Raw genomic sequence first — 10,878 nt, forward strand, 5'->3', positions numbered from 1 at the left:
ATGACATATTCCGAGCATGGTTAATAGCCTTCCACTAGACCCTTCTCATTAACGCTTTTGTAAAGATTCTGCAAATTATGTAGCTAATACATAAAAATGGTGTTAATGGCCTGACACGGTGGCTTATGCCTGTAATCCCAGCACTTTGGGAGGTCGAGGAGGGTGAATCACGAGGTCAGAAGACTGAGACCATCCTGGCCATCATGGTGAAACCCGTCTCTACCAAAAATACAAAAATTAGCCGGGCATGGTGGTGCATGCCTGTAGTCCCAGCTACTTGGGTGGCTGAGGCAGGAGAATCGGTTGAACCAGGGAGGCGGAGGTTGCAGTGAGCTAAGATCGTGCCACTGCACTCCAGTCTGGTGACAGAGCAAGACTCCATCTCAAAAAAAAAAAAAAAAAAATTAAATTAAAATTAAAAATGGTGTTATTACCCTGACTTCAAATCAGAAAAGCAACTAATCTGAGGAAACAAAGCATAGTGCTAAGAGCATGGACTCTGGAACCACTACCTGAGTTTGAATTGCAAGTCTGCCACATATTGGCCATGCAATCTTGGATCAGTTAAGCTTTCTGTGCCTCAGTCCTACCCCGCCCGCGCCGCCCCCCCCAGGCTATAAACTAGGTCAGAACTACACTTGACACAAAGTAAGTGCTCCATGTTTATTTCCTGATTTAAAAGATTTTAAAAAATGGCTCCAATATGTAAAGCCATTCAAAAATGGCTTCAAACTGGGCATGCAATTGGAAAATGTGTTAATATTCCAATTGTATGCCCACAGATAATTAATCCTAAATCCTTCAAACAATGAGATATAGTCTTCCTAATACACCACAAAAACTAAAGAACTCTGATCTCAAATGACCTTCTGGGCCAAACTGATTAAGCATCAACTAATTGGTATACTAAACAACGCAGTGGGTTTTATTCAGCAATGACCATTTTACATCCTGTCTTCCGTTTTCCTTGCATCTGTTCTTGCACTAGCGTTGTTACCCAGTGTCTGACAAAAGCATGCATTCCAGTCAAGCGAGGATACATATTTGATGTGCCATGCCTATCTATATTCTGTTTGTGTAGGGAAAGGATGTAAAGGAAGTCTTCCAACTGGCATTTTACTTCATTAGCTTAAGTATATCCAGTAAGACATACTTTGTTTCTTTCTGTGTTACAGTGCCTTATTTTAAAATAATCTTAAGTCTTGAAGATTTGTTAAGTTTCTCAATTAAAATGCCAGTACCTAAGACATGTATAGGGGAATGAAATTTACACCCAATTGGAAAAATATTATTTTATTTTTTTGAGATTGAGTTTCACTCTTGTCGCCCAGGTTGGAAGGTAATGGCATGATCTCGGCTCACTGAAACCTCCGCCTCCCGGGTTCAAGCAATTCTCCCGCCTCAGCCTCCCAGCCTGTAGCTGGGACTACAGGCGCACGCCACCACATCTAGCTAATTTTGTGTTTTTAGTGGAGATGGTCTCAAACTCCTGACTTCAAGTGATCCACCTACCTCGGCCTCCCAGGGTGCTGGGAGTACAGGTGTGAGCCACCGTGCCCAGCCTGGAAAAACATTTTACATTCAGAGAACCTTTAGTTTCACTTTCAAAAGCTAATTAATCACAGTAAATATTGTTATCTTTAAGGAGGCATTTTGAAGAAGACCTATATTTACATTTGCCATCTATTATAGACAAATAGGAGATTTCACAATGTACCTGATTTCAGAAAAGACAAGGCAGGGCAGAAAAGGAATATACTAAACTTAGAAAGCTACTTTTTGGTATCATATTCCTTACTCATCCATCAGCTATGAAATCTGTAAGGCAACATTTTGGACACTCAGGGTATTCAGAGGCTGCTACAGTATCTGTAGTTATAGGAGTCAAAAAAATGGGAAAGGCCTATGAAAATAATTCATCAAATTGTCAGCCGAAACAGTCCCCACACAGAGAGTCAAAAGCGTGACGGCACTGTGGGAAGAAAGTGACTTGGAACTAAGAAGTAAGCTTTTCTAAGATGTGCTAGACAAAAGCACCTTTCTAAAAATTCCCATTCCTAATGAACAAAAAGGGCATGAAAACAGGGCCTTGGTTCATGTTTTTAAAAATTATGAAGTCAAGGACACTAAGCTCAAGTTTTAATGAAACCAATCAAGATCAAATTTTGAGTTAATCATTCTCAAGCATCAAACCTATGTACAAAGATGAAATTTCCCTAAGATTTTTGTCAATACATATGTCCTTAAGATCTGAAAGATCTGAAACAGATACTCATGCTTACATTAACCTCAGTATTTAAAATCGGAATATATTAGTACTTGGCCAGGTGTGGTGGCCCACGCCTGTAATTTCAGCACTTAGGGAGGCCAAGGCGGGTAGATCACCTGAGCTCAGGAGTTTGAGACTAGCCCAGGCAACGTAGTGAAACCAACTCTAAAAAAAATTTAAAAATTAGCTGGCACAGTGGCACACACCTATAATCCCAGCTACTCAGGAGGCTGAGACAGGAGAATCACTTGATTAGTGGAGGTTGCTAAGAGCTGAAATGGCCCCACTGCACTCCAGGCTGGGTGACAGAGGGAGACCCTGTCTCAAAATAAAATGATTAGTGCTCCAGACTGTTACAAATTCTACTGTTGGCTGGGTGCAGTGGCTCACACCTGTAATCCCAGCACTTTGGGAGGTCGAGGCGGGTGGATCACCTGAGGTCAGGAGTTCAAGACCAGCCTGGTTAACATGGTGAAACCCCATCTCTACTAAAATACAAAAATTAGCCAGGCATGGTGGCTGGCACCTGTAGGCTCAGCTACTTAGCAGGTTGAGGCAGAAGAATCACTTCCACCTGGTAGGCAGAGGTTGCAGTGAGCTAATTGTGCCACTGCACTCCAGCCTGGGCAACAGAGCAAGACTCCGCTCCCCCATAAAAACAAATTTGTACTGTCCAGCTGCCTTACGATTTTTCATAAAAAACACATTAAACTTGAGCCTTTCTTCAGTTATAAGTAGACAGTTTTCTCCCAAGCCTATAACTTTATCAAGTCTATAGCAGAAACTAGTGCTTAAAACCAGTACCCTGATTGTTCTTATTCAAGCTCCGTGATCACAAAATCAAGTGTTGGCAGACCAGATCTCTGCTGGTTGCACTCAGTATTCCAATACTTCTTCATAGCCTCATTCTGTCCACTAAAGAACAAAAGCCTCACCATGGAGCTGACAAACAGCTTAGCTCTGTTATTTCCAGTGCTTGTTCCCTTAAAACTTTTTATTGCTCTATACTGCATCATAGGTAAATGACAAAAGGCTTTTGTAAACTGGTGTCCAAAAAACTCATGAGACCAAATTTATTTCACTGGTAACCCAGGCAGCGCTGGTTTCTCACTATAAAAATACATAGAAAGTTTTTAAAGACAACTTTCTCACCAATACCATGTCAACACTGTATCAATTGACATTTAGTGAAATGATTCATTTAGTGTTCTTCCTTCCAACTCTTCAGTTTAAAAAAACCCATCCTCACCAAGCCACTTCAATTTGACACACTATCAATAACTAATCTGTAAATCCTTCAAACCAGCAGGTTGGATACCAACTTGCAAAAAATTAAATACTTAAACTTTCTTGCTGGGAAAATGACAATACTAACATTTAACAATCTGTCCAACTATGAATAGATTTTTATCATAAGTTCTCTAGCTACGTGCAATAGCTAAATTTTAAAGATTAGTAAACTGATGTAAATCTTTTTAAAGTTCGGTCAGCCGCTTTGTCTGAGCAAATTTCCTGAGCAAAAACAGAAAACTGATCCAATACTCTCTCCATATAAATTTCAAATAAATTGTCCCAGATTACATGAAAGAATTTCATCTTATCACCTGACTCCTCGATGTCAGCATATTTTGAAACTCGCTGTAGAGCTGACTAACCTTAACATAGCACCTCTATCATGGGGTCGACAAATGTGGACTGAAGAGAGCTGTAAGAAAATAAAGCTGTCCCAAGCACTGGTCAGGCTATTCAGTTTTGATAGCACTTTTTACGTGGCAAACCACGATCCGGTGCACGAGTAGAGCAACGGCTTTCCATTATTCCTTCGTGCCCCAATGAGTCAGGCCTTTTTCCACCATTAGCATTTACAGCATAATAACTCCAGAGGCAGATAGTTAGAAAACACTTAAAAACAAAGACCACAATAGGCATTTTTAATTTTAAAGAATTTTAATACAAACTTAATATAAACTATTTCAGTCCCTCTTAACATGTAAGACACTGACTCAAAATACTTTTATACCGTTTTTTTCAAGTATTGCACAATATAGGTACAAAATTAATATTTACGATTACATTTTTCTTCCATAATATATAGCAAAAATCTTTAAACCTTTAACAGAAAATACATTTTTTTGAAAAAGCAAATATTCGTACATTTTAATTCCACCACTAAAGGAATATCCTGTACACAATTTTTAGAATAGTTGATGTCTTTAAGATGGATATTTTACAATTTCAGTAAAAAAAATACAACATGAAGCTGCTGCTGTCACAGATCACTGTAGTAAAAAGATATAAATGCAATACCATGTCGTAGAAACAATATATATATCCTCTGATATTTTACAAACTTTGTACTAAATTAAATTATACAATTAGAAAAGACCAATAAACCCACTTATTAGTGCCAATTTTTATAAAAAAAAATCAGCCATGTCCTTGCTATATCTTAAATACTGTAAGAGGCCATATCTGAGAGTATACTTTAAAATATACAGTCAGTATAAAATAACTTTGTGCTTGGTTGGCAAATGAAAAATGATGCATGTTTTATTTCTTTTAACCAAGCTTGAATGTATTCTTACTATAAGCTTAAAAAAAAAAAATTCTCAAGGAGGCGAAAAAAAAAAAAACAACCCCCCTTGGGCCCGTGCATTTTAACTTGTACAATGTATTTTCTTATTTTCAGTTAGCCATAACAGGCTGGAATTGCTGGTTAGAATACTGCATGTTATTTAAGCTAAAATTCAAGCCATCTACAAAAGACTTCTCATTGAGGCCTCCATAGGCCGCAAACACATCAAAGGCATTACTGTACTGGAGAGGACTGAGGTTAAGGGGGCTGTCACCTGGGAACATTCCATTGGTACTACTACCTTGACCCTGCATATTAGGAAAAATAAATTCCTTGGCATTAGGAGAAAGAGCAGAGGTTTTCTGCTGTGGTTGCTGCTGGGGTGGTGGCGGCGGCGGTGGTGGTTGGGCTGGCTGCTGCTGCTGCTGCTGCTGCTGCTGCTGCTGCTGCTGTGGCTGCTGCTGGCTACCCAAGCCCAGCCCATACAGAGAGTGCATGGAGGAAGAGATGGCTTTCTGCTTCAAGAGGTCATTCACATTCAAGCCGAGGTTGATAGGAGAAGTACGGGCAACCTTGTTGCTACGGCCACTATTCTTCATTTTGGTAGAGCCGAACTTGGTGGCAGCAAAAGTGGCCGTGGTAAAGGTTAAAGGCTGAGTGGACCGGGGCATGAAGGTGGGGCTTACAGCAGCAGAGTGACCAAAAGGAGGCGATGGAGAGCTGGACACTGATGACGCTGGGTCACTTATGGGCATAAAAACCTGGGCCTCTGGGTTAAAGCTGTTTTTGATCTCCTTATCCAACTCGCATCCATTTTCATTATTATCATCCACGTAAAGCACCTTCACTGGTCCCTTTTCACCAATTTGGTAAGAAACCTCAAATGGGTCGATCCAAACACTAAGATCCTGTGGCAGATTGCCACGAACATCATCAATGTCCAAACCACTCTCTTTGGATGCTTGTTCAATCACTGGGTCCACTTTCTCCCCTATGTGTATACATCTAAACCCCGATCCTTTGTATGGCTTTTCAGGATACCAGTGCCCTTCATATTTCTTCTTAAGAAGTCTTTCAAGTTCTTCACCAAAAATGTTGACACGTCTCCTGGGAAGCTTATTGTATAAATACGAAATAATAAAATTTAGTGCTACTTGGATTTCAAGCTGCATAGCTGCTATGCCACAAAATTAGGTTTCAACTCCCCCGCAAAAAAAAAAAAAAAAAAAAAGTGTTCAGTTTGTGGCAGAGAAACAAATTTTCAAAGTGCTGGTATTGGTAGATTATCCTTCACCTTGAGTGATCTTGTTCCTTAAAACAAAAGCAAACATGTCCAAATAAGATAAATGTAATATAAGTCCCATGACCTTTTTTTTTTTAACCCCCAAAGTAATTTCACCTTTCAAAATGTCTAATATCCTATGTTAGTTTGCTAAGGATAAAATGTATACTAGGACAGAAAGCCTGAAAACTGTAACTAGTATAGAAAATTGTTTATTAAAGTTTAAAATCACACAGAAAAATGTAGGTTTACAGATGAAATAATGTTTTTAAGACCCTGATGATTTGTTTCTGAATACAGTTCTAAGAAGAAAACCCTCTAGAATATGTATTATTCTCCCCTCAGTTCTCACAAGAATATTTACGGTACTCAGTATCCTCCCCCCTCATATACATACGCCACTTTCAGTTGGTAATTTTTATTGTGTTCACCAACTCAGAAGTGAATCCACGTTGTAGTTTACTTCGGATATATACTTTTAAATCTGCCCTGTCACTGACATTTAAATATTTGGCGAGTTAGGAAAATCATTTTAATTTCCATAGTACATGACGCTAAAATTAAAGTACTGAGTACTAAATGAATTTCATCCTAGTGAATAAGAACCAAATTATTCTATATAGTTTCGGCCTTAAGTATACTAAGAGCATACAATATAATAAATCCGAGCTTCTCTGTGCCTTTTATTTTCAATGTGTATTTTTCTAAATCTGGTAAGTACCTATTTGGCAGGAAGTATAACAACGCAACAACACAAATCAAAACTATTGATTATTCTGTTTAAAGGCCAGGGTTTCTGAGTTTTAGTCTGATTTTAAAAACCTCCCTCACTCCCTCACTCTCACGGTAACAGCCAGAGAGGCAAGTATGATAAGGTCGACCTTTAAACGTTTGCTGGATCAGCACTGGGTGGGGATAAGAAAAGATCAAGGGCAAACAGAAGATATTTGCGAAACGGATCTATTTGCACGCTCAAGTTGATTTAAAATGACGTTTAAAAATCAAGTTGGTCCTAATTCGTCTGTTCCATTTTTCATATTCGTGGTGACAAAGGAAAAAGAATCCCTGGCTGCCCCCAAACTACACTTTCCAAGTCAAAAGCCTGAGTGCCAGCAGAGGCAGCTGATTAAGCCCAATTGCTTGAAGGTGCAGCCAAGCAAAATTCAGGCTCGGTGGAAGGTAGTTATAAAGCAGTGCCACAAGACAGGCAGGAGCGTGAAGAATTACATAAACAGCCAGTTAGATCTCATTAGATTTCTGCTCACAGCCCTCGGAGCCCCAGCGCTACAGCAGCAGCAGCAACAGCAAGAGGAGGTGGAGGTGGAGGAGGAAGAGAGTACGAGCCTCCTCGGAGGGGGAGGAGGAAGGCCACGGGAAAAGGAAGAGCAACCTCTCCCGGCCGGGCACCGAGCACCCAGCACCCAGCACCCAGCAGGTCGGGGCGTCGGGTCAGCCGCTCCCCTCCCCCGCCGTAACCCGACCCGCTGCTCCCCGCCCCGCGGCCCCCGCCCCGGGCTCCTGGGACCCGGCCAAAGCCTGGGGGAGCACCGGTTCCCCGGCACCATTTTCAGTCTCGCGGCCACCGGCCTCTCGGACCCCAGCGTTTCCCCGCGAGCTCGCCGCTCCTTCGGGCGCCCCAACCCCCGGCTCCCGTCAGCTCGCCCCGGGCCGCCCATCCCAGGTCAACAGCCCGGGACGAGCCCGAAGCGCCGCGGCGCCCCTCGAAGCCGCTGCCCTCGGGTCCCGGAGCCTCCCCGCGGCGCCCAGGGCCGCGACCCCGCCGTCCCCGAGCTCCCAAGGGCCGGGGCTCGAAGCCGCTGCAGCCCCCTCCTCCACCGCCCGGGCCCGGGGCTCCGTCTCCTCGCAGGCCCCGCCCGGCGCCCCGCGATACTTACGGGCTGCTTCGGGGGCGGCTTGGACCACAGACTCGCGGCGGGGCGGGGAGCAGCGCGGCAGGGCGGGGGCGCGGGAGGGTCGGGAGCGGCGGGCTCGCCGAGTGCACCACGTCGCCGCTGCGAGGCGGAGGGCAGAGGACGGAGGCCTCGGGCGGGCCCTGGAGCTCGCCGCCGATGGCGCGGGGTGGCGGGCGCAGGGGTCAGACGAGCGCGCTCACTTCTCCACACAGCCCGGTGCCCGGCCCAGCGTCCCCGTCGTGGGCCCGCTACACGCCGGGCCAGAGCTTAGCTCTTTCTGTCGCGGCGCGCGCCCCGCCTCTCGTTTTATGGCCTCCTCCCCGCCCCCATCCCCTCTGTCGGGGTGCGCGCGCCCGCCCCGCGTCACACAGGCCCGGCCGCCTAGCCAGTCCCGGCGCTCCCCGCCCCTCAACCCCGGCCCCCGCCGCCGGCTCCGCCCCTGCCCTGCCCCCCGACGCCATTGGCCAAGTCCCGGCTGCTCGTGTCCGGACGCGCGGTGGACTCAGGGGTGGGGAAGCCGCGCCCTCGGGCTGCGGGAGGGCCAATGAACTGGCGGTCGGAGCCCTGGGGACGGAATTAAGAGAACGTTTGGAGAGGGACTCGGGGGGAGACGTGCCACTGAGAGAGAAAGGGGTGGGGTAGGGCGGCCGACGCCCGGTTGAGGCGGAGAGCGCCGGGCAGGGGGAGGGGGACGAAAAGCGGCTGAGAGAACCGGGGCTGGAGGAGCCCAGGGTGCCCAGAATGTGCCCTCTTCGCGCAGGGCTGCGGCCGAGGAGGATCCTGGAGCTCGTGGAATAGTTACCGAGTCGGCCTCTGCCCACCCCAGCGGGGGTTTAGGGAAAGGGCAAACTGTGACCGGGACTCGTGCACCCGGTTAATTGAATATTAATCACCCCAAGGCCTAGGCCAACCGCCCCCCAGAGAGTGGCAGCTGCAGAACCCACTAGCCGCGGAGCCGGGCTGGGGGCGGGGAAGGGAGGGGGCCGCAGCTCTCGCCCCGCCGGCAGTTTAACTGCCTCCGCAGCCTCAGGCCTACCGGTGTGACCCCGGCTGCGACTGGGATTCATTTATTCCGAATGTCCCAGCCCACGCCGGGCCCAGGGTGTGGCGACACGAGGCCAAGCTGCGTCTGTATCTGTGCCCCTGTCTACACACATGCATGTGCGCATGTCTAGGGCTTGCTGGAACGCAGGTGCACAGAATAGACGCGGGGCCTGCCTGTAGAGCGCGTGGAAGATCAGTCTCGGCTTAAATATGTGCAGGTACCTAGGGAGTAGGGTAAGAGAGGGACTCGTGGCGGGGGACGGGTAAGCGCCTTTTTCACAACCTGCCCCAGAGAAATACACGAAATTACATCGGGAGTGGAATGGAGCGTCCCTCTCAGCTAAAAATATTACTCACAGGTAGCAACGACGCCTGATTGGCCGCGCGGGTCCCTTCGCAACCGGGCGATTGGCTGCCTGGTATCCAGGAGACCGACGTCAAACTCGGACTGGGAAAAGGGGAAAGTCTTGGGGGAGCGATAGAGGGGAAGGGGAGAAAGAAGCAATGAATGAAACGCCCATCGCCTGACCTTCCCCTTTCCCCTTTCCTCCGCATTCTTGGAGCACTTCCTGGAAAAACACCAGTTGGGGCGCCGCCTTCCCCTCCAAACCGTGGGGCCTGCACTGTCAACCTGCTATAAGGAAGTTAAACCGCAGCTCACCATGGAGTCGGTGTCTGCGGGGCGGGCCCGTGTAGACCAGCTGTAGATGTCAGGCCTAGGAGCTATTGGCTTTATGGACGCAAAATCTGGATGGAGCTGCCTTCTCCACTTTGGGTCTCCAGCCTCTCCTTTTCAGAAGGAGCCGCATTGAGAAAGGATATTTCTGAAGGCTCACTGCGTAGAAGGGGAGGGAGGATGGGTTTGTGGAATGGGCTGACGGTGGGGAGTGGTCAGGTGACTGATTTAATGTTTATTGTACAGATTCCTAAAACATAGTTTCACTCAGTGACTCCTTAAATTCTGATTGTTGTGATTTTTTTTTTTTTAATGTTTAGGTTTTTTAGTTGCAAACGAGAGTGGAATTGAACTGTGAAAGTATGGCAAAACTGTGAAAGCATTTAAATTAAAATGGCACTTCCTCTGCATTGAAATGTCATTAAAACATCAAATATAAATGATTTGTTCAGTTTTGTTTTTTTAATTATGTGTTTGTTTTTGGTTTTGTATAATGACAATTCCATCTTTAATAAAAGTGAATTATTTTTAATTTTATAATTAAGCACAGAAATTTCAAGAAACTAGATAGGATATTCTTGGAATGCCTTACCAAAAGAAACACTTCATTTTTCACATGTTCAGGAAGCACAACTTCTCTTACCATTAGGCAAATAATGGTACTGTACCACACATCTAGAATTGCTGGCCCATGTGTCCTGATTTGTAATTTGGAAAATATATAACTATAATTGGGGGGCATGTTAGGCGTGGCTGAGAGTAAAATGTCTGTCTAAAGATAGATGAATTGTAATTTTGTCAAACTTATCTGTACTTTACAAGAATTCTTTTTTTTTCCTAGACATTTTTGTCAAAACTTTTCGAGAATTCTCTAAAGAGATGGCACAAATTCTCTTTTCTGAATGTCTTCAATCTATAATTCCAGGTTTAAAATACGAGAGCAGTCATCTGATAGGTACTGATTAAATATCAATAGCAGTTAAAAGCATTAAGTCAGAAATGTAGATGTCAAAAATTTATGAGTTATTGCTGCTTGGTCCAGGAGTGTAAGATTTCAGACCAAATATAAACACATACACGCACAGACACGGAGGCCCCATGGCCTACTGGAAAAAAGCA

General features: G+C 45.5%; 1 protein-coding gene and 1 long non-coding RNA gene across 2 annotated transcripts; one reads left to right on the forward strand and one right to left on the reverse strand.

The window, feature by feature from the left end:
• Positions 1 to 4,197: 4,197 nt before the first annotated feature.
• On the reverse strand, positions 4,198 to 8,320 carry TOB1 (transducer of ERBB2, 1). Its single transcript, XM_017540176.2, has 2 exons — positions 8,022 to 8,320; positions 4,198 to 6,155 (listed from the first exon to the last, which is right to left on the reverse strand). Exon 2 carries the CDS (start codon positions 6,014 to 6,016, stop codon positions 4,955 to 4,957), a length of 1,062 nt encoding a protein of 353 aa, XP_017395665.1. The 5' UTR covers positions 6,017 to 6,155; positions 8,022 to 8,320; the 3' UTR covers positions 4,198 to 4,954.
• Positions 8,321 to 8,500: 180 nt separating this feature from the next.
• LOC119472912 lies at positions 8,501 to 10,225 on the forward strand. The gene is made up of 2 exons (XR_005202089.1): positions 8,501 to 9,317; positions 9,443 to 10,225. It is a non-coding gene; the product is annotated as an uncharacterized LOC119472912 (long non-coding RNA).
• The last annotated feature ends 653 nt before the right edge of the window (positions 10,226 to 10,878 follow it).

Source organism: Cebus imitator, unplaced genomic scaffold (assembly GCF_001604975.1).
Source record: "Cebus imitator isolate Cc_AM_T3 unplaced genomic scaffold, Cebus_imitator-1.0 Scaffold123, whole genome shotgun sequence".
NCBI classification, from domain to species: Eukaryota; Metazoa; Chordata; class Mammalia; order Primates; family Cebidae; genus Cebus; species Cebus imitator.